Here is a 27,785-nt window from a genome sequence, read left to right as displayed (position 1 = left end):
TAATAGTTTTTGCTAGATTTTGGCTTTTTACGCCCAAATCGAGTACAGAAACCAAATCTCGAGATTGAAAAACCAACGATATATATACATGCATGCATACATACACATATACACATACATACACATGTATATATTTATATAAACATATACATGTATTTTTACACATATCCATATACATACTCATATACATATATGTATATATATATATACTTGTATAGATATATACATATATACTTATATATATTCACATATATATATATATATATATCTACAGACATATACATATATACATATATATACTCATATACATATTTTTACACATATACATATATATATACCCATATATGTATATGTATATATGTATATATACACATACATATATATACATATACATATACATTATATACTTATATATCTACATGTATATACACATATATACATGTACTTATATAGATATATATATATACTCATATATATATATATATATGCATATATACACATATATATACTCATATACATATATGCATATATTCATATATACACACATATACACATGCATTTTTCAATTACAAATTTACAAATCCTTTCAAACAAACATAAAATTTTATAATACAGTAATTTTGATTACATCCAACTAAACACAAAATTTGACTGCACTGTATTTTAAAAATCAAATATTTCTAATTACATTATAAGAAAAAATTCACTACATCTATAATTAGATCCAACTAAACGCATCATTCATGAAAGTAAAAACCAATGTTTGTTCCTTGTTTGGTTTGTTGGTGAGATGGTGGGTGAGGGAAGCCATGGATAAGTGTGGAAAAATATTTCAAAATTTTTAATTTAAAGAATAAAAATTTATCAACACGTAAATAGTTGTGGGCCCTCTCTATGAGGGAACATGGGAACATGTGGATATTAAAAAAAGAAAATGTAAGGGACCATCCGTAACTTTCCCATTTTTAAAATAATGAGAACAATATTTTCACAAGCAAATGGCTTCCTCAAAAATCCAAAGTCAAATGGCTTCCTCTTCCACATATCTTTCATCCCTTATCTTCACACTCATTCTTCTTCTCCTTCCAAGTCACAAGCAAGCATGTTTCACTTCTATTTTCAGCTTCGGTGACTCTCTTGCAGACACCGGAAATCTCCTCTTCTACCTCAACAACAACCACCGTGTCAGTCAACTTCCTTACGGCCAAACTTACTTCCATCACCCTACCGGCAGATTCTCCGACGGCCGTCTTGTTATTGATTTCATAGGTATATATATATATATATATATATATATATATATATATATATATATATATATATATATATTAGTTTAGTTCATATACATGTTGTAGTTTTAATATATGTTTGATAATAATAATAATAATAATAATAATAATAATAATAATAATAATAATAGTATGATAAATGATGAAATAATTAACAGCGGAGGCACTTGGGTTGCCATTAGTGCCACCTTACTTGCCCGGCGGCGATAGCCGGAACTTTGAGAAAGGTATCAACTTTGCGGTGGCCGGAGCCACTGCATTGAACAATGACTTCTTTAAAAGTAAGGGAATCCATGTCAACTGGAACAATAAGTTCACTTTGGATGTGCAAGTGGAGTTGTTCAGACAGTTTCTGCCTTCCATTTGCTCAACTATTTCAGGTTTGTTTGTTTTTTTGTTTTTTAAGTTGATGAATTACTACATATAATATTATGTCTCTTAATTTCTTGTGATGCATGGGTTTTGTAGTTAAACTTTTTAAATTTTGTTTACATAATTTATGTTATCCACTCTCCTGCCACTATTAAATTAAATTTATTTTATTTTATTTTTTAAGAAACCATAAATGTCTCACCTCTATTGTTGATCAGTGATCATTTGGTTAGCTTGCCAATGATTTTTTGATTTATTAGTACTGAGTTATTTAAGTAGGTGTTTTTTTGAGGAGTCGAAATTAAACCTCATGGTCTATGTAAGATTAGAATATAATTATGTTGATATATTAACTTGGCACTGTGCATGTTTTCGATGTTTTTTTTAAAATTGAAGGCATTTGTCATCTATTTATAAAAAATTCAACAAAAAAATAAAAATAAAATAAAAACAGCTTGCTAGCTTTAAAATAAAGTTGTTTTCAATGAGGCTGATCAATTAAATGAATGTGACAAGTATACTCTTGGAAAAAAATTAAGAATTTGTATATCTCAAGCTTTTCTTTGTTCGAAATTATTATTATTATTATCATTTATTTATTTATTTTTTGTTATTATTTTTGGGCAAATACAACATCATATTATTTTTATTTTTATTTTTTATTTTAAGGGTACTATGTCTGCATATTTGATACAGTTTTAAATATAATATTCACATGTTCTTTCCTTTTTGCTCACACTTTAAGCAACATTGTAATATCTATATAGAGTATTAGATGTCTATATATTTTACTTTTATTTTTATTGCAACATATATGTAGGTAGAGGTGGGCATGGGCCCGTTAACCGATCTGGCGGGCCCGATCCGTCTGATTGCGGTTCACCGGTCTACCAATCTAGACCCGGCCCGACTGGGACTAGAACCCACCGAGCCGGGTTGGCCCGTCTGATCTGGCGTGTTCGGGTCACAAGAAGCCGGGCCCGGAACTGGCCCAGCTTCCATGTTGACCCAGCGGGCCGGCCCGGCCCTCCGGGTCAACCCGCCAGGTTGGCCCGCCGGATAAAATAATTAAAAAAACTAAACAATTCTGAAAATTCAAAAAAATATATGAAAAAATTCAAAAAAAAATCTGAAAATTCAGAAAAAAAATAGAAAAAAATTCAGAAAATTTTCTAGAAAAAAAAAATAAACTAAAAATTGAGATTAAGATAAAAGTAGGAGTTGGGAAATATTGAGATTAAGATAAATAGTTGGGGAAGGATGATAATTAATTTCTAAAAATTCAGAAAATATAGAAAATTTTAAATTATACTAAATTTGAAAATAAATGGTTTGCACTTATTCCGTTTACTTGTTGAATTAAGTTGCCTATGTATACTCGTGGGTGTGAGAGGAATCAAAACCCACATAGTTCTTTTACATTGTGTAACTGGTCACCCATTATTCAAAGATATTTATTTTTTACTAATCTATTTATTTTATAAATTGATATACATAATTTAACAACAAATTTTTGTAATTTTATTTTTTATTTTATAAATTGAAACAAAATAATCTAATATATATGTGACAAATAAGAGTGCCCCTATTTAAGAGAATTTAAGAATGTGCATGTGTAGGGACTTAGTATTTATGGTCAAAAGATGATTAACAAAATAAATATTTTTAAAAAAATATTTATGAAAATTTATTGTTTGATACTTTGATATTTTACAGATTGATTTATATAATTTTTTTAATTTATTATATGGCCTCTTAATTTTTTATAAATTAAATATATATGTAAAATATTTTGATCTATATCATACATCTATCTATATATAAGTTTTGCCAATAAATGTTGAAAACAAATTGTAGTTCAAGTAGTTGAGTTTTTGCTATTCAAGTTTAAGGTCATGGGTTCAAATCCCATGACCAATATGGTAAAAAAAAACAATAACATTAAAAAACCCAACTATAGTATTTGAAGCCCGCCGGGTCAAACCCGGTTCCAAACCGAGTTTTAACCTGGCGGGTCAACCCGCCAGGTCACGGGTTGGGAAAGCCCTAACCCGTAACTGACCCGTCTACAGTACGGGCCAGTTATTGGTCAATGATCCGGCGGGCCGAGTTGCTGGACGGTCCGTGCCCACCTCTAGGCAGATGAGTATTAATATCTTATTGATTACTGATGTCGCGGGCCGGGTTATTGGACGGTCCATGCCCACCTCTAAGTAGATGAGTATTAATATCTTATTGATTACAGATGTCATGTTTCACATCAGCATCCTCTCTACCATGTATTAAAAATGACATATTTCAAACCACATCTAATTTAGGTATCATATCACATCCAAAAATATTATATATATATAATAGATAAAGTTCATGATTTATTTAATAAAAAACACTACAATAGAATTAAAGAACACGTACATAGACATACAAAATTTACACTATACACCACAACTATATTTAAATTTTTTAAAATATATAAATAATATAGTATAATATATTGACTGTATGTAAATGCTTAAGATAAAAATTAATAACATTCATTCAATACACCTTAAGACCTGATTTTTAACAGAGTGGTTATAAAAGAATAATTCTATAAAATGTGTTAATTTTTCTGTAAAAGGTCACACTTCAAAAAATTTGTCATAAATAACGGATCACTGTTTATAATTAGGTTACATCCCAATTTTGTTATATATATATATAAAATAAGTTTTACCTCATTTAATGTATTTTTAAATGGTTAACTTCTAACAATATGAATCTATCTTGCACTTTGATGTTTCCACAGAATGTGAAGAAAAGTTAAGTAGTGCACTGTTCTTAATGGGAGAGATTGGAGGCAATGACTACAACGATCCATTTTTTCAAGGGAAAAGCTTGGAAGAAATAACAACATTTGTACCTTTAGTGATCAATGCTATAAGTAGAGCCATTACTGAAGTGATTGAGCTTGGAGCAAGAACATTGTTGGTACCTGGGAACATACCAATTGGATGCAACTCAGCCTACCTTACTTTGTTTCATGTCTCTAATAATGAAAGCTATGATCAAGAAACAGGTTGCATCAATTGGTTGAATGAGTTCTCACAATACCACAACCAGCTTCTCATCAATGAGCTACAGCTTCTGAGGAAATTGCATCCCCATGTCACCATCATCTATGCTGATTATTTTGAGGCCCTTATGCCTATTTTCCAATCACCTGAAAAATATGGTACGTGTTCACATTGATTTTTAGTGTTTGTTTTAAACTTATTGTTACCTGTCTTAATTTAAAGTATGAGTCTAACTTGCTTACAACTAGACTTATTTATTTATTTATTTTCTTATTTTTGAAAAAAAAAAAAAAACTAGATCTCTAGTTTTATAAAGGACAGTTCATGGGGATAATAATAGTTTACCTGTGCGCCTTCACCCGGCCAACACTGGGATAGGATGACAAGCTTGCTTTTACGGTCATACATCTTTGGCACCACTATATTTGCTAATCAAATCTTACATAGTGGAGCAAGTATCACTTGACAAAATATTTAATATTCATTTGAAATAGAATATAGATATATATATACACAAAAACAAAACGTACTTAACTGTTGTTATCTCAATATATATGTATATTTTTTCGACCTACTCCCAGGGTTTCAAAGTTTCCCTCTAAGTGCTTGTTGTGGTGGTGGAGGTTTGTATAACTACAACTTATCTTGTTACTGTGGAGACTTGGGATCAACCGTCTGCATGGAGCCATCAAAATATGTTACTTGGGATGGAATACATTTAACTGAGGCTGGTTACAAGCACATTGCCACTAGTTTGCTTCAAGGTAAGTATACTAATCCTCCACTAATCACTCAAACATGCTTCCCTGAAACAATTGTAGATCTTCATGATTTTAAGCAATATTCATCTTAGAAAATTAAATTCCTGTGTTTCCCTTTTGATGGGAAAAAAATGTAATGAGGATGATCGGTTTTTTTTTTTTGGACTTGTGTAAGTTTATGCCGGGAGAAATGTCCTTTCAATGGTTAATTTCTCACATGTATTTATGCTTGAATGGCACAATTAATGAGCATTATTATTTGAAAATAATGGAAACAATTTTTGTTTGAAAAAAATAAGAATAAACTATTTTTTAATTTTTTTTAAATAGATAAACTACAAATATTACTGCAGCAAGCACCAAAAGACAAACAACAAAAGAATAAAAATACAAGGTCCACTAGAGTTAAAAACAACAAAAACAGTAACGGAAAAAACACAACCAATGTAATTATGTAAGCGCACACTTAAAAAAAATAAATAGACACAAACCCTGGGTTAAGAGAAGGACTCCGCCTAGAGGCACGAACAAAGGAGTCCAACAATAATAATAAAGAGGGTACATAAACTACACAATCACACACATATAAAATCTACTTGATATAAATAACTAACAAGACAAAATTGAGGGTTTATAACAAAGTCTCTCAGATTTGATAAAAACGGAATCTTCACTCAAGGTGTTCTCACTCACTCAAATAATGGAAACAATTAAGGGGTCTATTGGCATTGTTGCCATTTTTAATTTCATATTTTGGATACAAAACTAAAAATAACATGTTTTGTATCTTATTTTTGTTTTCAAAAATTTTGGCAACAATTCTCATATTTAAAAAAAAAAAAATGGGAAACAAGATTTTTATATTTCCGACTTTTTGGAAACGTTTTCAAAACTCTTCCTATTCTACTCCTCTCTCTCTCTCTCTTCCCTTTTAATTTTTAATTCCTTTTATTTATTTTATTTATTTTTTATTTTTTTTAAAATATCAAATTTTTTTCTACAAATTAATACTAATAATTTCACAAATATATTTTTAAGAAAAATCTTTATAAAAATTTATTATTTGCACTTGATATTTTGCAAATTAGTTTATATAGTATAAAAAATTATATTTTTATAATGTATTTATGAAAATTAGTGTTTTATCCTTGATTTTTATAAACTAGGATAAAACATATAATATATACCTTTATTTTTTTAAAATCATAAAGATCCAATTTTAACATATATATATATATATATATATATATATATAGGGCAAACCCTAAATTATTTTTTAGTTTCAAATGGTGCAATTTTTATGAAATATTTTTTACCCAAATAATATCAGTCTATGTTATTTATTTATTTATTAAATCAAGTAAACTAATATAAAAAAATAAGGTTTTATAAAAAAATTTAAAAATATAAATTTGAAAAAATAATAAAAAAACATAATAATAATATTTTTGTTTTCATTTTTTAAAATACACAGCAGTTAGTATCCAAACATGTTTTTGTTTTCAAAAATTTGAAAATAAAACAAAAACAAAACAAAAACAAAATGAAACAAAAACAAAAAAAGGAAAAAACAGAAACAATGCCAAATTAAACCATCCCTAATTAATCATGTTTGTTAAAAAAAATCTACGGGGTTAGTTCACGTAGTACTTTAAGTTTTTTTTTGTTGAATCAATGACCTTTTTGTCTATTGGTATCATGTTTTTTTTTCCATATGATATTTAATTCAGAGAGGATTCGAGATTAAACCCTAAAACTCACACAAAATGAAGGGAATAGTATTTTATAAAATTTTAAAGTTCATATCATATTAAAAAACTAAATGATTGTTATTTAAACCATCACGTAAATAATATATATATTTTTTAAATCTTTCTTGGGCAAATAATGATGACGTTCATCCACTTTTGTTATTTTGTTTCTTTCTTTTTAGGGGTGGTGGGTGGTGACCCCTGTGTGCTTGTTCTTTTTGTTCTCCTTGACCACATCTAGTGGTCGAAGTATTTGTTATCTTCCTTTATTTTAATGCAGTGTGGTTCATCCACTTTTTCAAAAAAAAAAATAATAAAAATAAAAATTGATGACGTTGGTTGTTAACATCTACAATTTGAGCTCTCTGTGAACATTCATAGTAAATTATATGTGACACTAAATTTTTGCATTTGAAATTTCAAAGCAAATAAATTTTTTTTTTAGAAACTACTAATGTAACTCACTTTGCCAACAAAACAAAATAATATTACCTGAGAAAACTGACTTACAAATTATACTCTCTTTTAAATATGAGTGTCGGTGGTCCAGAGACACGCTTTCCAACTTGTTTCTCTGTTTCAATTCTTCCTTTTTTTTATTTTTATGTTTTTACTCTCTCTATTTGACTGTGTTTGGAGGAAATGATTTGATGATTTCCACAAGGCATTGATAGGTAGTTCAAGTGATTATGAAATCAAAACCGTTTTAGTACATGTTCTTTGTTCATACTTAAGTTTTTTTTTATATTAACATACGATAAGTGCTTCCCATTTAAAAGATAATTAAAAAGACAGACATACACAAAAGTGCATTAGTAATGATGATTTACTAATCTTTGTTTTTTAACTCCACTAAAGTTAAATTATGTGCAGATGTTTTTTTTTTTTTAACAAGAAGAACTGACAGTCCGAAAGCCCTATTAAATCGTTACGGGCGTGCATAAGCCTTGATAGAGCAAGTGGGGCGGGTCTATGCATACATGGCCGTTAGGACCACCCGCTCACAACAACCGCTTACATCTTTCAGAAATGTGCCCTTAGACGAGAATCGAACTCTCACCATTCGATGAAGAGCTTTATCGGCGACTTGTATACCAATAGACTATTTAGATGTTTTCTTTTTAATTAATATGTGGTTTATGTGATCTGGAGGAGGAATTGATTGAGATGGGAGCAAGAACATTAATGGTGGTTCCACGAAGTTAATCATTGGGATGCCTCTCAGTCTCAGCTTCTCTTACTCAATACCCAAGTGAAAGTGATTATGATGAGAAAACAGAGTGCATGAACTTGTTGAATGATCGTACTCAATTTTACAATCCAATGGTGCAAAATGAACTTCTAAATATCCAGTATCAACATCCAACATATTCTTTGAGGTGTAAAAAAATCTAACATAAAAATAATCCAATATGACAAAAAAAAAAAACATTTTAATTCAACTCAACACTGTTACAAAAGTTTCTTTCAAGAGTTAGATATTATATTTTGTATTTTACTTGGGAATTGTGAGTTTGATTTGGTTGATTTTTTTTAAAAAAAATAGATAAATAATATTTATTAAAAATAAAATAATATAACAATAACACCAAAAAGGAATAGAACGGGGAAGTGATATAAAAATATCAATTTAAAAGAAAGAGAAACTATCCCCGGTGAAAAAGAGTGAAGCTCCCACCAGGACGTGAATTGTGAAAACAACTAAAATACTAAACTAGTCGGTGGCCCTTGTAACCACAGCATGGCCTGCATTATATTTGTGGTGAAGAGACAAAGGCTTGTGATGATCCTTCATGTCAGTGATGTGCATGACATAGGGCCCATCTCACTCAATTATTGAAAGCTTTCCCTTCCTTGCCTTTAATTAATCAATTATACTTAATTATGTCCACAAAAAAGTATTGTAGAGCACTAAAATGTCATAAATTAATAAATAGAATTGTTTGTTCAAATGAGCAATTCTTCTTTTCAATATATATAAATATATATGTGATTGTTTCACCTACTCCACGTTTAGAAATATGGTAAACGTTTTTCTTTTCTTTGGCAAGTGAGAGATTAAGATTAATTTTTTTACAATATTAATTGAGTGATTTGTCTGTTTTATAAAACAAAAAAAAATTAGTATTTCTCTAAAAACAAAATATTATTATTTTAAACAATAATTAGATATTATTAAAAATAATTTAAATTTGTATGTATATATAACAACCAAACTATCAATGATATAATGCGATAAAAATGAATCAATTAATCAATTAGATTAAATACACAAGCATATTTAATCTTATATGATACAAAAATGATTAGATATTATTAACATGATTAAACATGGTTATAAATACATAATTTATACAAATATAAAAAATAATATATACTGGAAAAATATAATTACACATTATTGTTAATTAAGAAAATAAAATCATATCATTTAATATCATGAAATTTTAAAATCTAAACTATATGATATTGTATATATATAAATATAACATGAATATCAATCTATTGTTTGTCTTCTCTGTTACAATATTTCCTTTAAATAATGTTTCCTTTCATAAATAAGTATCCTAATGAGAGATGGCCCCATTGAATTTGTCATCATTCTCTTTTTGTTAATTTAACAAAGAGATGGACCCATCTGCAAAAAGTGGGAAGAAATAATGTCCACACACTGACGTGAAGGATTTGTGTATGATCTATCATGTGGGAAATGCTTTTGTTTACTTTTAAAAAAAATATATAAAAAATAAATAAATAATTGCATGTGTCACATCAAACTCAATTCAATTATTCTCTCTCCCCATGTATATATATATATATATATATATAATCACAAATAAATAATTAAATAAAATTTAAAATTAGAAATGAAGGAAAAAACCAAACATTGAATAAATATGATATGAATTAGACTTCAAAATTAAAACCTCATTGCTAGTAAAAAAAATCTAAATTTTATTTTTTAACAATTATTTTTCTTTTTTATAATGAAAATAACATTATCGCTAAATTTAACAATGTTTAATAACCATATTAAATATCAATAAAATTAGTTCAAATGATAAAAATTTTGAGTTATTTAAATATCTACTGTGGAAGGTCTATTTTTTTTAATAACTTATTAGACTTTAGTAACTTATTTAGACTAATTTATAATTATTAAAAAAATCAGTGTTAAAAACCTAAAAAAAACCATTAAACCTAATCAATAATTAAGATATATATATATATATATATATATATATATATATATATATATATATATATAATAATTATTCTTATTATTAAAAAATATATCTACAGTAAAAATATTATATTTATTTAAATATGAAAATATATATAAAAACAAACCTAGATATTTCTCCCCCTCCATAATTCTTTTTGTTTTTACTCCATTATGTTCTTCTCAAAATTACCCCACCATGATATTTACTTGCTACAACATGTCACTCTACTGATTAAAAACAAACAAAAGACAGCCATGCATGCACAAAACCAAAAAGGAAAAATAATGCAAGGGCCCCTAGAGCTCTGAGACAAACAACATTATAACACAACTTTGTTCATTTTAAACAAAAGATTGATAACCACACATCACATGGGGTTCTAAAACTATCAAATACACTTTATTTATATACTACCTTATCTTGCTCCCTTCAAACTTATAAGCTCAAAAGAAAAATATTACCAACCCAGGGTATGAATTCCTCTGCCTCCATCATCTTCCTCATCTTGTCTTTGCTTGCAAATATTTCACAACCAACAAGAGCATGCTTCTCTTCAATCATAAGCCTCGGCGGTTCACCGAGTGACACCGGCAATGAGCTCATTAATCTTGAAAGAGAAATCAGCTACAAGCTTTATGTGGGGTTTTTACCAAATGGTGAGACCTTCTTCGGTTATCCCACTGGTCGCTTTTGCGACGGTCGTATCGTCATCGACTTTATTGGTTAGTGTTGTGCATTAAATTTGTATATTATTGTTGCTCTAGAAAGTTTGAGATAATATATATATATATATATATATATATCAAATAATAATGGTAAGATTGCAATGGACATGCACAGCTGAGGAATTTGGACTGCCATATCCACCACCACATTTGGCCGGTGCTGGACCAGAAAACCAGTATTTCAAGTATGGAATGAATGTGGCAATTGCAGGATCAACACTGGCAGAAACATCCTTTTTTGAGGAAAGAGGAACGGCTACACCATTTAGTTATGCTTTAAGTGCTGAGGTTCAATGGTTCAAAGATTTACTCCCTACTTACTGTTCCTCAACTTCAGGTCAGTTTAATTTCAAATTTCTTTTTAATTTCTTCATGTAAATTTCAAGCAGTAATTTTGAGTCACTAGCTTTGTTTTTGACATTTTGTTTGTAGATTGTGGTGAGAAGTTGGCTAATGCTCTGTTCATTGTTGGTCCATTTGGAAGGAATGACTTCCGCACTGAGTATCTACATAACACAAGTGATGATGAAATCAAAACTGTTGTAGTTCCTGTTATGGCTGAGCGTTTTATTTCTGGACTCAAGGTGAGTTTTTCTTTCATATATATAAATATATATATATATATGGTGGATGAAATTAATGAATTAAGGATGAGATGTTGTTTGGTTTTGTAGGAATTGGTTGATATTGGAGCAAGGACAATGATAGTGGCAAATAGTTATCCAATTGGATGTCTTCCTGCTTCTTTTGTTGAATCCCCAAGAAATGATTTTGATGAGAAAACAGGATGCATGAATTGGTTAAATGACATGACTAGTCTTTTCCACCAGCAACTTGAGGCTAAACTACAAGTTTTCCAATCTGAGAATCCCAATGTTACCATCTTGTATGCTGATTTATACGGAATGACCATTGATATGATTCTCTCACCGAAAAAATACGGTAAGATTTGTAAAAAGCCAAACATATTATTTGAGCCCTGACACTTGATAACTTTATTATATATTATCATTGTAGGTGTTGAAGGGAATCCTTTTGTGACATGTTGTGGAGGTGGAGGACCTTATAACTACAACTTAGCTGCACGTTGTGGAGACGAAGGGGCAAAGAAGGCTTGTGATGACCCTACGAAGGCTTTGTTTTGGGATGGGGTTCATCTCACTGAAGCTCGTTATAAATTCATAGCTACTGAATTGGTTAAACAGTTGCTTGCATTGCCTTCAATTAAAGAACAGTGCAAAGACATCAAAAGGATGAAGGATGAACCTTTCTTCATGTGATGCACTGGTTATTCTACTTCTTTTTGCTGTTTCTAGTTTTGTTGCCATTGTTCTATCTTCATCTACTTTTTGTACCACTATTTTGCTCTCTCAAATAAATGAATAAATTGTTCCTGTATCTTGTGGCAATTATCTTCACTTTTTAGAGAGCCGTAAGCGCTCAGTGATTTTCATCTGCTTACTTGTTTAGGGAGTGCTCGAGGTTTCGAAACCTCCGCAGAGCAATCGAAAAATAAAAATGTGTTTGTCGTGATTTATCATATATATATATATATATCTTCACTAATTAACATGCTTTGTTTTCTTTATATATATATATATTCTATAAAATAGATAAGGGTTAATATTTAATTCAATCGGTCGTGCTTTCACAACATGTGAATTGAGATTTTTTTTTTAATAAATATGAGCAAACCAATGTGAACTGAGATGCAAATGCATCACCTTTTTAAAAATATAAATATTTTAGATTAAAAATCAGTTATCAATAGATGTTGGTCTCTCTCCATATTTTAACTAATAAATTAAAATATTTTTTTAAATTGTGTTTTTTTTTTTCAATGCATGCACACACCTCAAGTCCACAGGCACAAATTTTCCCCCTTCCATGTGTATGGTTTGGTTGTTGAGACTATTCTACTGAACTTAAAGTAATTATAGTTATTTAATAAGAACAAAAATTGAAGATTACACGTAAGGTCTTAATGGCATACATAAATTATTAAAAGCTATATATTTTACATATATAGCTTGATTACAGATTATTTAGACTATTAATCAAGAAAAAAAAAAGAAAAAAAAAGAGAGCCTTTTTTTTATAATTACAAAAATAGACATATTTTAAAATATTTACGAATTTAGGTAAAACGTTTAAGTGTGATTCCAGTTTTAGTGCTTTTTAAGAAAAACGAAAGTTGATCTCGTTTTCATTGTTTTTTTTTAAATTTTTGTCTTTTATAGAAAACATGATTAATCTTCATTGATCCCATTTTTAGTTTATTATTTTTTTTATATTATCTTTTTAAAATGTTTATATAATTTTTCATTTTAAACCTTTAAATGTTAATTACATTTCTATTTTTAATTACTGATTTTTTTTGCACTTTAACCTCTCATTTCTTTTGTAATTATTTTCATAATTTATTTGTAGTCTTTTTAACCCATTTTTTTTTAAAAAAATTGTTATTTAAATATCAAATATTATTTGAAATTAAAATTATTATTGTTAATTATTAAAATGGGAACTATTTTATATTATTTTATTAATATTTTGAATATTATTATTACAATGACAATTATGAAAGTATGAGTTATTGAAAATTATTATTATTATTAGTATATTATTATTATAGTAAGAATTATTTTCAATTATTTTGTTGATGATTTCATTATTATTAAAGAAGGAATTATTCCAAATTATTTTATTAATATTTTGATTATTATTATTAGAGTGGGAATTTTTAAGGTAAGAATTATTTAAAATTATTATTAGAGTGAGATTTATATTAAATTATTTTATTAATATTTTGATTATTATTATTATTATTAAAGTGGGAATTATTTTATTAATATTTTGGTTAATATTAGAGTGATAATTATTGAAGTAGGAATTATTGAAAATTATTTTTTATTAATATTAGTAAATTATTATCATTATAGTGAGAATTATTTTCAATTATTTTGTTGATGATTTAATTATTATTAAAGAAGGAATTATTTCAAATTACTTTATTAAAATTTTGATTATTATTATTATTAGAGTGAGAATTATTTTAAATTATTTTATTAATATTTTGATTATTATTAGAGTGATAATTATTGAAGTAGGAATTATTTAAAAATATTATTATAGTGAAAATTATTTTAAATTATTTTATTAATATTTAATTATTTGATTATTATTAAAGATGGAATTATTTCAAATTATTTTATTAATATTTTGATTATTATTATTATTAGAGTATAAATTATTTAAAATTATTATTAGAGTGAAAATTATTTGTAATTATTTTATTAATATTTGATTATTATTAGAATGATAATTATTGAAGTAAGAATTATTAAAAATTATTTTTATTATTATTAAATTATTATTATTATAGTGAGATTTATTTTCAATTATGTTGTTGATGATTTCATTATCATGAAAAAGGAATAACAATTTTTTAAATATTTACAATTATTTTAACTTAATGATAGAAAGATCAAATCCACTAGTGGACCACCACCTTTCAATAGGGAGGAAGATAAAACATCAATTTTTTCTTTTATAAGATTGGTCAATATTATTTTTTTAACTAAAGATTGAAAATTGGTTAATAATTAATAGTTAGTTTAAATAATACATTTTTATAAAATATAAATAAGTAAATTATATATTTTTTTTAAAAAAATATTTATTACACAAAATGCATAGGTTATAAATTAACAATAGAAATCTAATAATACAAACCTATAAAAATAAATAAATAAATAAATAAATAAATAATTTTTCGTTTTGATTGAAAAAGAAGACAAGAATACCATGTCTCAGTCCCCTTATCAGTCTCGTTTTCAAATTTAACATTAGTATCAATTTTAATTTTAATTTTATTTATATTTTTGGATCTCGTTTTCAAATTTTATCTTTTTATATTAAATAAAATTGTGAGCGGTCCTCATTTCCAGAACAAAATGGCTGCATTTGTGAGAAATATAAAGTTGTTAACTTAAACATGGAGTAAAAGAAAATATCACTTTTATTTTACGGATGGTGGGACATTTAACTAATAATGTTAAACTAATCAACCTATTTCCAAAACAAAATATTCATCCCTGGCCGGCTGGCCCAGGGTTAAATGTTTGAAAACAAATTATGCTTAAAGTATATAAAAAAAAAAAATTATGAAAACATAGTGGTTTTTCTACTTTCATATATTAAAAAAAAAAAGTTAAAATGTAGAAAAATAATTAGTGGATTTGTGATTTTTATCATCAAATTTTATTATGTGATTAATTTATTAGGCATTCCACATTTTCATACAATTTTTAGAAATAAAAAAATTGATCTGTTTAAAATAATAACAATAATAATATTATTAGTATTATTATTGATTACAACAATCAGAACTAATCAAAATAAAAAATTTAATGATGATATCTTAAAACAGTCTCACACAATAATTATAAAATATCTTACAATCATAACATTATTAGTAATAAAATTTATATAAAATCTTTATAATACTCTCAAAGGCTCACAGTTTAGTAGTATTTGACTCTACTTAAAATTAAAGATGAAACATTAAAAAAAAAACTCAAATTCAAAACCCAATGAAAAATAGTGGTAGTAACATGTCACCAAACTTGAGTGCTCGCAAGCAATCCAAACCCCTCATGAAAAACATATTTTCATTAAAGAAATCTTCAAATCCGGGTAAAAAAGACTCTGGTTGAGGTTGAAGATCATTCCTCCCAGGAACTTGTGGTTAAAGGCAAACCACACAATGCATTGAACAAACGAGTAGCGAATATCTTATTAACAGCTTCAGTAGGATGTACCACGTCCCAAAACACAAATCTGGATGGATCACCAAATGTCTTTGACCCTTTATCCCCACATTTCAAACCAGATTCAATGTTATATGGACCGTTTCCACCACAGCATGCTAACAAAGGTTGGCTTCCAAATCCTGCAACAAAAAACCACATTAATTAATTAATTAATTAATTTACAGCTTACCATTGCATGCATTGTGAAAATCATGGTTCACTTTTTGCAAATAATTAACACAGTTACCATAGCTTTGTGGTGACTCTAAAATTTCATTCATGAATCCATAGTTATCTGCAAAGAAGATGGTGATATTGTGGAATAGATGTTGAATTTGTTGAAGCTCAACCTGAAGCAATTGATTGTAGAACTCTGTGAGCTCATTCAACCACTTAATGCAACCTGTTCTCTTGTCATAGTAATCTTGTCCGGAACTTTGAAATGCAGAAAGAATAAGAGGCACACATCCCCCCGGGTGAAGGTTTGGAACGACAATTGTTCTTGCTCCCAACTCAATTAACGTCTATTATTACATATAGCAATAAGAAAATATGTATATACATATATAAAACAAAACTAAAAAAGGCCTCATTAAAGTAAACAAACAAGGAAACGAAGAAATGAACTTTAATTACCTCGATCGCTGAAACAACTGACTGAATTATAGCAGGATATATAATGGTTTTAATTTGGTGAACTGTTGTTCCCTGGAGAAGTGGCATATGGATATCATTTTCTCCAACTGGACCAATAATGAAAAGGGTTCTACTCAACATATGTCCACAATCTGCAACAAAATTGAATGATTATAATATTTCAGAAATTTCTCCTTTTTACGTTTTCTACAGTAATTAATTAATTACCTGAATGAGAGGAACAATGGTCATGGAGCATATCTCTGAACCAACCTATCTGATCATACAGAGAGATATTCTTCACAGGAAGTGGAAGTCCATGGTCTATGAAGAAGGAGGTGTTCAGTGCTGTGGCGCCACCAAATGCAAAATTCACTCCCTTCTCAAAGTCATGCCCATCTGGCCCTCTCAAGTATGCTGGCAAGAATGGCAACCCCATCCACTCAGCTGCATAAAAATATAAAGTTAGTAATTGTAATTATAATGAAAGTACTCTTGTATGATAATATCATACTTAAAAAAAAAAGACCTATAGTGACAGCATGCAGTTTATGAACTAGTGATATTCAAGAAATGGAAGTGAACTACCAAGAAAATCACTGATGATGCGGCCATCAGAAAAACGGCCGGTAGGATGACCGAAGAAGGTTTCTCCATTTGGAGGGTAGCCGACAGCGCTTTGGTAGTGAAGGTAGTACAGTAAGTTTCCATTGTCGGCCATGGAGCCGCCGAAAGTGATGATAGAACAGAAGCAATTGCAGTCAGCCATGGCTGACCGTAACTGAGAACTTTGTAGCAGAGAAAAGATGATGATGATGATGAACTTCAGGTAGTGGAGGAGCAAAACAATTGAGGAACTCAAACACAATGAAGCCATCATCACAATCAGTGAATAGCTTTCTTTTAGTTTGATATGTATTGTGTGGAAGAGAGACAGATGGATGTGGCATAATATAGATGGAGTGAGATGTTGACGATTGATTGAAAAGAGGCGATAGTATGAGATGCAGGTGTTCTGCTGTGAAGGTGTTGTTCAAAGGTTTTTGGTCTGTTCTGATGTTCTGGTGAATTGTGTGTGTGTGTGTGTTGACAGTGTTGTAATGAGAAGGGTAGTAATGTAAATGTATATGTTTGAATAGTTGTTAAGGTAGTTAAGCTCAAGGAGGGAAATTGGATGAATGGTGGAGATCAAGATCATCAGTCTGATCGTTCGGCAAGAGCTTGATGGAGAAAGGAGTGAATGGTGGAGAACATGAGATACTGACATTCCGTAATGAAATTCAGTATGTAACTCATTCAAGACCATGTAGAACATGAGATACTGGCGTTCCGTAATGAAGAATTAATCAATAATGAAGGACACAATAAGTCGACAATCACATCATAATGAAGGATGATGTGATACCATTTTTTTAAAAAAATAAAAATAAAAATAGCATAAGCCATAAAATTATTAAAAAGATAATAAATTAATTGCAAAACTGTGAGAACACGAGGAGCTTCGACAGAACACTTCTCTCCTGGGCAGTGCGATTGGCGCTCACGGCGGAGTAGATATTGGTGACTTTGAACACGAGGAGACTTTGTTTGGTTTTGAAGGAATTGGTTGAAATTGGAGCAAGGACAATGATAGTAGCAAATAGTTATCCAATTGGATGTCTTCCTGCATCTTTTGTTGAATCCCTAAGAAATGATTTTGATGAGAAAACAGGATGCATGAATTGGTTAAATGACATGACTAGTCTTTTCCACCAGCAACTTGAGGCTAAACTACAAGTTTTCCAATCTGAGAATCCTCATGTTACCATCCTGTAGGCTGATTTATACGGAGTGACCATTGATATGATTCTATCACCAAAAAAATAGGGTAAGTTTTGTGTAAAAACCAAATATATTATTTAAGCCTGATTCAATTGCTGACACTTGATAACTTTATTATATATTATCATTGTCGGTGTTGAAGGGAATCCTTTTGTGACATGTGGTGGAGGTGGAGGACCTTATAACTACAACTTAGCTGCACGTTGTGGGGACGAAGGGGCTAAGAAGGCTTGTGATGACCCTACGAAGGCTTTGTTTTGGGATGGGGACCATGGGGTTCATCTCACTGAAGCTCGTTATAAATTCATAGCTACTGAATTGGTTAAACAGTTGCTTGCATTGCCTTCAATTAAAGAAAAGTGCAAAGACATCAAAAGGATGAAGGATGAAACTTTCTTCATGTGATGCACTGGTTACTCTACTTCTTTTTACTGTTTCTAGTTTTGTTGCCATTGTTCTATCTTCATCTACTTTTTGTACTACACTTTACTCAAATAAATGAATAAATTGCTCCTATATCTTGTGGCAAGTAACTTCACTTTTTTTAATTAACATGCTTTGTTCACTTTATATATATATATATATATATATATAGGGGTTACATCTCCTAGGGACGTCCCCAGAATTCATATCTAGGAATGTCCCTAGGTGCCGTTGGGTCATTTGATCCAACGGCTCCTGTACTCTTCCAAAAAAACCATTACACAAAAATGAAAACGACGGGAGACGATGGGAGATGTTGATCGGTGGGCGCTGGTGGAGACGGTGGATGGGAGGCGTTGATGGGTGGGCGCTGGTGGAGACGGGAGGCGTTGATGGGAGACGGTGGTGGATACGATGGGAGACGTTGATAGGTGGGTGGTGGAGACGGTGGATGGGAGGTGTTGATGGGTGGGCGCTGATGGAGATGGGAGGCGTTGATGGTTGGGGGCTGGTGGAGACGGTGGTGGAGACTGTTGAGATAAACAAACCACATCAGTAACTCACAACAATGATTCAGCAAATATCTCGGTGGTGTACTGGAATGATTGAGTCTTAGTTTGAATAAGTTAGAGCATTAGTTGAGTCAATAAGTTGTTGTTTTAGTTCCTATATATTAGGAGATTTTATTAGTAAATGGTTTATCAGTTTTAGCTAATAATCTTGTCTTTATATATAGCATGTTATTCTGTAGATGAATGAATAAAAACAAAAATCAATTGCTGAGATTCTCTACAGCCTCTTCTTTCCAGTTTTTCTGCTCTCTCATTATATTCATCATAGAACAGAGTCTTTTCTTCTTCATTGTTTTCTTAATTTGAGGTTCTTTGAGTCCATATTTTCAACAGAGACGATGGGAGGCGTTGATAGATGGGCGCTGGTGGAAACGATAAGAGGCGTTGATGAGTGGGCGTTGGTGGAGACTACCGAAGACGGTAGTGGAGACGATGGTGGCGTTGATGGGTGGGCGCTGGTGGAGACGTTGATAAACTTTCATTTAAGTCTCGTTTTCATTTTTGTGTAATGGTTTTTTTGGGAGAGTACAGGAGCCGTTGGATCAAATGATCCAACAGCTCCTAGGGACATCCCCAGATATAGATTCTGGCCATGTCCCTTGGAGATGTAACCCCATATATATATATATATATATATATAATATAATAGATAAGGGTTAATATTTTGTTTAATCAGTCCGTGCTTTCACAATTTGTGAGTTGAGATTTTTTTTTTATATAAATATGAACAAACCAATGTGAACTTAGATGGGATGCATCTCCTTTTTAAAAATATAAATATTTTAGATTAAAAACCAGTTATCTTATCAATTGATGTTGGTCTCTCTCCACGTTTAACTAATAAATTAAAATATTTTTTTTTAAATTATGTTTTTTTTTTCAATGCATGCACAGTTGCACACACCTCAAGTCCACAGGCACAATTTTTTCCCCCTTCCTGTATGGATTGGTTGCTGAGACAATGAGACTATTCTACTGAACTTAAATTATTATAGTTATTTAATAAGACAAAAAATTAAAGATTAACATGTAAGGTCTTAATAACATACATAAAATATTACAAGCTATATATTTTACATAGCTTGATTACATATTACTTAGAGTATTAATCAAGAATAAAATAAAAAGTGTATATTCAATATATTTTTAGGAATTTATAGGAGCATTTCCGTAAAGGAAAAAAAAATATATTTTATATTTAAAAAATATTATGTGACCCACAAAATGGAGGTTAAAATGTTAAATAGCAGGTGAATCATGTCGACACGGCCAGCATAAAAAATAATAAATAAATAAATAATTTGTGCACCATGTAAAGTGTAAACAAATGCTTAATTTCTTTTATATTTAAACTAGTGTACCCTAAAGTTTGGCGTGACATAAAAATAATAAATCTTTGGCCTGTAACGTTTGTTGTGCAATTTGAAGTTTGATTGGGACTCTCATTGAACTATAATTTTTTTTTGAACAAAGAGACAAAGCTCCAAAAGAAAGCAAAACATTAGAAGAAGAGATTTAGGCTTAGGCAAAGATCCTCAAGCCATCTGGGGCGGTCTAATCCCTGAGAGAACAGGGAGAGATGAGGGTTTGAACGTCCAAAGTGAGCCAAAGCATCAGCGAGTAGATTTTCAGTCCGGGGAATGGTCTTGATAGCGGAACAAGTGTTGATAATCCTGGATTTGAGGCTGTCAATTTCACGCTTGTAGTGCCACGCCACGCAGTTATCGAAGTGATTGATCAGACGGACAATACCTGGACAATCACAAAAAATACGTTTAAGAATCCAGCTAAAAGACTCACACTGGTCAAGAGCAAAGAGAATGGCTGCAATCTCCGCTGAAATGGGAGAGACAGAGCTGCAGCCCATTGCACCAGCAAGCAATACTTGACCAACATTTGAGATGGCAATAAAACCTAATCCACAGCTCACAGGAGAAGAATCAGACCAAGAAGCATCAGTAAAGAGACTAATATTTTTCAAAGGGCAAGAAGGAATAGAGTACTCCATGATGTTTTTGGCAATAGAATTGAAGAAGTTTGTGCAGTAGGACCAAGCCCTTCCAAAGATGGAATGGTATTTGGGTTGCCAACCTTTGAAGATTAAATTACACCGATCCTTCCAAATGATCCAGGCTAAATTTGCAATAAGCGCTTTGAAAAAAGCATCAGAGTTCTTAGAAACAAATCTATTAGTAAGCCAAATACCAGTATCAAACTTAGCTAAAACATTTGGATCCAAGTTAAATGAAGCACACAAAGAAATCCAACAAGGCATAATTTTAGGGCAGTTCCAAATGGTGTGAGATGCAGATTCAGGAGCCAGCCCACAGAAATGACAAAGGGTAAAGGGACCAATATTAAGACCATACAGGTAATCACCAGAGGGGAGTTTACCATGAGCTAATTTCCAAATAAAGGTCCTGACACGAGGCAACACAAACAATTTCCAGATAAAGCTCCAACCAGGCCAAGGTTGAGGGTCAAGGGTAATCAAGTAGTCATAAACTGCTGAAGCAACAGAAGTTCTCAGCGAACGAGGACCCCAAACCCAAAGATTTTGGGCATTAAAATCAAACCTGATACTGTTGATCAAGGACCAATCAAGGTTAGGGCCAAAGGTGTTCTGAACCAGGGGGAGATTAAGATTACCATGCAGCATAAAATCAGTAAAGCTCAAGCCCTCAAGATCAGAATCCATATTAATATATGTAGGTTTAAACAAAATGGGGAGATCCATGAAACAAGGGTCTTTCCAGATGTCTAAACCAGCAAGGTTAGCAACAAGCATCCGAAAGTGAGGTTTGAGATACTGAGCAAAGCGAGAGATAGATTTAAAAAACCAGGAAGTCTTAATTTGAGAGCCCTAGCCCCAGAGGCTCCAATTAGGGTATTTATGATTAAAGATGTCCACCCAGATCTTATCCTCAGAATTTAAAATGGAGATGTTTTTGGCCATTAAAGAGTGCCTAACCAATCTAAGGTTTCTGAGTCCAAGACCTCCCTCAGACTTTTTAAGTGTAGTAACCGACCAACCAATAGTGTGGAGTTTACGCTCATTGCTGCCATAACTCCAGAGAAAGGATCTGGCAAGCTTGGAAAAATTATCAAGAATAGAATCAGGGAGATGCATGACCGAAAGGAAATAATTGGGAAGAGAAAAAATGGAGCTATTAAGGAGGATGACTCTATCCGCCGTGGAGAGAGAAGCATGAGTCCAGGAAGAAAAACTGTTATGAACTTTAGCGATGAGAGGGTTAAGATGAGGAATTAAAATTCTGGTGGGAGATATAGGATACCCATATAGGTAAGAGGAAAGGATCCTTGCTTGAAGCCAAGAATGCCAGAGATAGAGTTTGACAACTTCTTATTACACCAGGAGGGGAAATAGACAGCAGATTTGAGTGGATTTGGACGTTGGCCAGTAATAGAGTGATAGAGATCGAGACACAAAAGACAGTTTCTAGCAATTTTACGGGAAGCTCTAGTGACCAGAAGAAGATCATCAGCGAACATTAAGTGATTGAAGTCACGGGAGAGAGAGGGGCAAAAGCCCGAAACAAGAGAGAGAGAAAGAGCTCTATTGAGAATAGCCGAGAGATTTTGGGTAACTAGGAGAAAAAGAAGGGGGGAGATAGGATCTCCCTGTCTTAATCCTCTATTACTAGTAATCCAAGGGGAACTATGTCCATTGATGAGGAAGGAGAAAGAGGCAGAAGAAATGCAAGCACGAATCCAAGCAATCCACAGATCCGGAAAACGCATTCTCTGGAGGGTAGCAAAGAGTGCATTCCACTCAACAGTATCAAAAGCTTTTTCAACATCTATTTTAATGATCATCCTAAGGGGGGCCAGGTACTCAAATTCAATAGAATGGGCAATCTCTTGGGCCGCAATAACATTATCAGAAGAGCCATAACCGGTAAGGAAACCCGTTTGCTCAGGACCGATAAGTTTGCGAATGACTTTTCTAAGACGATTTGCAAGAATTTTGGAAATAATTTTATAATTAACATTACAAAGCGAAATAGGACGGAAATCAGAGACCAAGGAGGGATTATCTTTCTTGGGAATGAGAGCAACAAATTTACACTCATTGAACTATAATTTGAATGGAAGTAGCATTGAGAATGTTGTACGCTGAAAATGATTAGAAAGGGGATATTTCAAGATAATACAATTTCAATGTTATTAATATTAATAACAAATTTATTCAATAATTATAATAATAATAATAACAACAAATTTTTTAATATTTACAATTATTTTAACCTAATAACAGAAAGAGATCAAATCCACCACCTTTGAATAAGGAAAAGATAAACCATCAATTTTTTCATTTATAAGATTGGTTAATAATTTTTTTTAAATAAAATTAAAAATTGGTTAATAATAGATAGTTAGTTCAAATAATATTTTTTTTATAAAATATAAATAAGTAAATTATATATTTTTAAAAATATTTATTTTTCAAAATGCATAGGTTATAAATTAACAATACAAATATAATAATACAAATTATGGTTGTATATAAAAAATAAATAAATAAATTTCGTTTTGATTGAAAAAGACGAGAGTACTGTCTTACTCCCTGTATCATTCTCTCGTTTCCAAATTTAACATTAATATCAATATTAATTTTATATGTTTATTTATTTAATTTTGTTAGTTCTCGTGAGGTATGAGTATGGTAATATTTCACTCAATCTCTCCTGTAATGTAAAATCAAACAAGTAAGGAAAAAAAAAAACACTTTGGCTATGTTTGGGGGTCAAACCCAAAGATCAACAATCCAGAAGTGAAACACAATGAGTACGACTCTCACACTCATAAGATAAAAAATAACCCTCTCCGAATTGTCCGATACCCACTCTCACTCACCCTTACCCAAGGGACTCTTTCTGATGGTACATTCTAAATTTAAGAGCATGGTCTCTTATATAGACATTTCAACGTCCCAAATATAACGTCTCCACCTTGAAACTTATGTTGTAATCGAGTTTACAACACTATGCCAGTCCAAGTCGATGAAGATAATTCCTCCCGAGCTCTTCCTGCTAGTAACTAGTTTTCCTCACATCATATCAACCGGTCCCTCTCCTTAGGGTCACACCCACCAAAGCGTGTCTCCATCTCACCAAAGATGTTCTTCAAAAATCTTCAAAATTTTTTTTTTCCAAATTAACTTGATCTCTATTCATCCAAGTTTAACTCTTTAATATTTTCCAAACATAATCCTCATTCAGCCAAGCTTGCCCATCAACTATCTCCAAATATATGTTCTTGCCAAAAGTAGTTTTGTCCTCAAATAGCTTGGTCTTCTAATAGATATACTCATAAATAACTGTGTCTTCCTTTGGCTTTGCCTCCATGTAGACGGGATCTTTGCTTGCTTGCATTTACCAAAAATAGCTTGCACCATTCTTTAAACTATCTTCCATAGTTTTCAAAAAAGATCTTCTAAACCAAATATAGACTCTCTAAAAATAAGTTTCAAAGTTTACTATCATCATTTCTTTTGGGCATATCAGTATATGCATTGCCACTCTGTCATATCATCTTGTTTATCACATCATCGTTTTTGCCAAGTCATCTTCTACATATGTTAAATAATATCAATTATACAGCTTTAACTCTAACAATTTTTATTTATTTTTTTTTTTTTCGAACACGTCATCTTCCCTTTGAAAACAAATAGAATAAAATCAACTTGTGATTTCATGGATCTCATTCCACTACGGTATAGCGCCTGTTAAGAAAACCTCAATGTTTTTTGTTTTTCTTTGATATATATATATGATTGTCGCCAAATTCAAATCTAATCGATTTCATTAGGGATGCACAAATAGTAACTCTTATCACCAGTAAAATGGGATACATAGTAACTTATGTACAATAACTTTTACTATTATTAAAAATGAGATAAACAGTGCACAAATTAACAAATGATGAATTTTTCACTGTCAGAGCATTAATCACAGTAGTGCATGACTAATATAAACCGTCCTTTTCTATTTTATGCATGTGGTTCATCCACTTTTTTTCAAAAATATAAACCGTCCAACCCCATTTACATCACCCAATTTTTTTTATTTTTTATTTTTTATAAAAACCGTACACTCTCTCACTTTATCATAACTTAGGTCAATAGTTTTGGTACCATTTATGCTCAAGTTTCACTCTCTCCACACCATTTTATTATGTTTCTCTCCTGTTGCTTCTTTCTCTTCCTTTTTGTAATATGGGTATGTTAAGGTCTTGTTTGGATTGACTTATAAAAAAAATGATTTTTTTAGTTTAATAAAAATGATTTTTAAAAAAATGCTTCTTCAGAGTAAATTAAGTATTTTTTGTATTTTATATTTGGATTAGCTTTTATGAAGCAGAAGTTGTAAAAAAATAAAGTTTAAAAAAACAACATTGTTTCATAAACCTGGCACATGACTATTTTTGAAAAAAACTGCTTTTTCGCTTTTTATAAACTTTATGCTTTTTAGAAAAAAATTAATACAAACAACATTTTTGGAACCCAAAATTGTTTAACTTATAAAAAAACACTTCTAGGCTTTTTAAAAGCCAATTCAAATAAGACCAAAACCTAAATGAGAATTTGATTTAGCAGCTTTTTTTTAAAAAAAAAAATAAGGCGTGAGTGTAAATAAAAGACATCCTTCGAATAAGCTTCACCAGTACTGGGGTTCTTCTTAATTGAAAAGACATTTGATGATAACGTTTCCTCACACACACACACACACACACACACACACACACATATATATTTCTTGGGTTTTGTTATGTGTTTTTTTCTTAAGTTTTTAGTTTTTTAATATGTTGTTCTTGGGTTTTGTTATGTGTTTTTTCTTTTTTTAAGTTTTTAGTTTTTTAATATGTTGATTTAAAAAAACATCTATAAAGTACCCTCTCTATCTTATTATAAAATTTTTAAAAATTTTTATGTTTTAAATTATTTGTGTAAATACTTAATTTAATGACTAATTTCTAAATGTAATTTCACTAAACTATTTAAATGCACTGTCATTGTTCATTATTGTCACTTTGAATACACAACTTTAATGAATGAAGAAAAAAATAAATAAAATAAAATAATAAACTAAATGTTTATAAAATTTTTATTTTAACTTGTCAAACAATTAAAATAGAAAATTATAATGTGATAGAAAAAGTATCAAATAATTTTCTTGAAAAATTTACCTTTATTGCTAATATAAATCATGTTTAACTATCTATACACCTTCCAATAAATGCTCCAATTTTTCTATTAGTGATTGCTATATCAGTACAATAATTTGTAGCTGGTAAAGTGTTTTTTTACTCCCAATAAAACAGTTAATGATTCATATTTACTAGTGACTGATGAATTCTTAAAAAAATTAATTAAATATAAATTTTTATAAATTTAGAACAATCAGTTAATTTTAGTTGGTACTTAGGCTATGACCATGTGGTGTTATCTTGAGGAACTTGGCCTCACAAGCACCACACGCCAAGAAGTCCTATGGTTAAAATTTTATTTTTTGTACACCGTCAAATAAATGCTGATGGCTGATACAACCATTGGACAATTAATGCTGGTTGGGTTTAATATGAAGCTGGATGCTCATTAGAACCGTCACATATATACATGATTGGTTGGAAGATTAATGCTGGTGGGGATTCTCAGTATTGTTTGCTTCCTTGTGGGTTTTCCTTTCTCTCTTTTTTGTATGTTTTTTTAATAAATATTTAAGTAATAATCAAAGGTCATAAGCATGAGCATGCGGATGAATAGATATGTATTGATGATAAAAGTGGATAAACCACAATTTCATTAAGATATGTATTGAATTACATTGAAGAACTGGCATCTGATGATACATAATGGAGATTTTAAACAAAATGTATAAAAGCCAACTATAGCTTTTTTTTTTAACAAAGTGAATAAGTGACAGAGTCAGGAGCGTACACAAGACCAAAAAGTGAACATATAACTTTGCACCCTCATCTGGGACGCGAGGCTCGGGTGATAAGTCCAAGCTCACGCCGAGGACCCATTATCACTATTTTATTGCCAGAAAAACTTATATTTGAAATAATAAAAATCTTTTAACTCAATTTTAAATAAGCGAGGCCATGCCACTGAGCTATGCTATGAGCTCTATGGCATAATACCTAATTAGTGTTAAAATAAGTATCGGTGTAAATAATATTCATAATTTATTTTGAAGTTAATTTTGTTTAAACAATTCAAAATAAAAATAGTAATTGGACCATTATATTTCATCCTCTACCTTATTCCAACTTAAATCCTTTTTGCAAGACAAGGAAAATTTCTAAATCCTAAAGG

The 27,785-nt window shown here is 30.5% G+C and overlaps 4 protein-coding genes across 5 annotated transcripts; 2 read left to right on the top strand and 2 right to left on the bottom strand.

Annotated features, from left to right (window-relative positions):
* The first annotated feature begins 994 nt into the window (after window positions 1-994).
* On the top strand, window positions 995-5,691 carry LOC120251109 (GDSL esterase/lipase At1g31550-like). The gene is made up of 4 exons (XM_039259649.1): window positions 995-1,269; window positions 1,448-1,669; window positions 4,450-4,875; window positions 5,299-5,691. Exons 1-4 carry the CDS (start codon window positions 999-1,001, stop codon window positions 5,568-5,570), a joined length of 1,191 nt encoding a protein of 396 aa, XP_039115583.1. The 5' UTR covers window positions 995-998; the 3' UTR covers window positions 5,571-5,691.
* Window positions 5,692-10,924: 5,233 nt separating this feature from the next.
* Window positions 10,925-12,590, top strand: LOC120251062 (GDSL esterase/lipase At1g28610-like). Its single transcript, XM_039259604.1, has 5 exons — window positions 10,925-11,178; window positions 11,297-11,518; window positions 11,614-11,765; window positions 11,856-12,123; window positions 12,199-12,590. The coding sequence occupies exons 1-5, from the start codon at window positions 10,929-10,931 to the stop codon at window positions 12,459-12,461; spliced, it is 1,155 nt and encodes a 384-aa protein (XP_039115538.1). The 5' UTR covers window positions 10,925-10,928; the 3' UTR covers window positions 12,462-12,590.
* Window positions 12,591-15,652: 3,062 nt separating this feature from the next.
* On the bottom strand, window positions 15,653-17,927 carry LOC120251944 (GDSL esterase/lipase At1g28580-like). Of its 2 annotated transcripts, none has more exons than XM_039260593.1 (5): window positions 17,217-17,919; window positions 16,857-17,075; window positions 16,629-16,780; window positions 16,240-16,516; window positions 15,653-16,132 (listed from the first exon to the last, which is right to left on the bottom strand). In XM_039260593.1, exons 1-5 carry the CDS (start codon window positions 17,506-17,508, stop codon window positions 15,906-15,908), a joined length of 1,167 nt encoding a protein of 388 aa, XP_039116527.1. In that variant the 5' UTR covers window positions 17,509-17,919; the 3' UTR covers window positions 15,653-15,905. The 2 variants fall into 2 exon arrangements, with proteins under 2 accessions (XP_039116527.1, XP_039116528.1); XM_039260594.1 differs by having other exon boundaries at window positions 15,974-16,132; window positions 16,343-16,516; window positions 17,217-17,927.
* A 3,018-nt stretch (window positions 17,928-20,945) lies between these two features.
* LOC120251463 lies at window positions 20,946-22,142 on the bottom strand. Its single transcript, XM_039259978.1, has 2 exons — window positions 21,245-22,142; window positions 20,946-21,196 (listed from the first exon to the last, which is right to left on the bottom strand). Exons 1-2 carry the CDS (start codon window positions 22,140-22,142, stop codon window positions 20,946-20,948), a joined length of 1,149 nt encoding a protein of 382 aa, XP_039115912.1.
* Window positions 22,143-27,785: the final 5,643 nt, after the last annotated feature.

Source organism: Dioscorea cayenensis, chromosome 20, assembly GCF_009730915.1.
Source record: "Dioscorea cayenensis subsp. rotundata cultivar TDr96_F1 chromosome 20, TDr96_F1_v2_PseudoChromosome.rev07_lg8_w22 25.fasta, whole genome shotgun sequence".
In the NCBI taxonomy this organism is placed as follows: domain Eukaryota; kingdom Viridiplantae; phylum Streptophyta; class Magnoliopsida; order Dioscoreales; family Dioscoreaceae; genus Dioscorea; species Dioscorea cayenensis.
Note: the sequence above shows the minus strand (reverse complement) of the source record. Positions and strands in the feature narration are given on the sequence as shown.

Coding starts and splice junctions, on each gene's coding strand:
- LOC120251463 (XM_039259978.1), bottom strand. CDS start 22,142: ATGGATTCTGATCTTGAGGGCTTGAGCTTTACTGATTTTATGCTGCAT. Junction 21,197..21,244: donor TCTCTTTGCTCTTGACCAGT/GTGAGTCTTTTA, acceptor GTGATTGTCCAG/GTATTGTCCGTCTGATCAAT.
- LOC120251109 (XM_039259649.1), top strand. CDS start 999: ATGGCTTCCTCAAAAATCCAAAGTCAAATGGCTTCCTCTTCCACATAT. Junction 1,270..1,447: donor TCTTGTTATTGATTTCATAG/GTATATATATAT, acceptor AATAATTAACAG/CGGAGGCACTTGGGTTGCCA. Junction 4,876..5,298: donor CCAATCACCTGAAAAATATG/GTACGTGTTCAC, acceptor ACCTACTCCCAG/GGTTTCAAAGTTTCCCTCTA.
- LOC120251062 (XM_039259604.1), top strand. CDS start 10,929: ATGAATTCCTCTGCCTCCATCATCTTCCTCATCTTGTCTTTGCTTGCA. Junction 11,179..11,296: donor TATCGTCATCGACTTTATTG/GTTAGTGTTGTG, acceptor GGACATGCACAG/CTGAGGAATTTGGACTGCCA. Junction 11,519..11,613: donor TTACTGTTCCTCAACTTCAG/GTCAGTTTAATT, acceptor TTTTGTTTGTAG/ATTGTGGTGAGAAGTTGGCT.
- LOC120251944 (XM_039260593.1), bottom strand. CDS start 17,508: ATGATGGCTTCATTGTGTTTGAGTTCCTCAATTGTTTTGCTCCTCCAC. Junction 16,517..16,628: donor CAGTTGTTTCAGCGATCGAG/GTAATTAAAGTT, acceptor ATGTAATAATAG/ACGTTAATTGAGTTGGGAGC. Junction 16,133..16,239: donor AGAGTCACCACAAAGCTATG/GTAACTGTGTTA, acceptor TTTTTGTTGCAG/GATTTGGAAGCCAACCTTTG.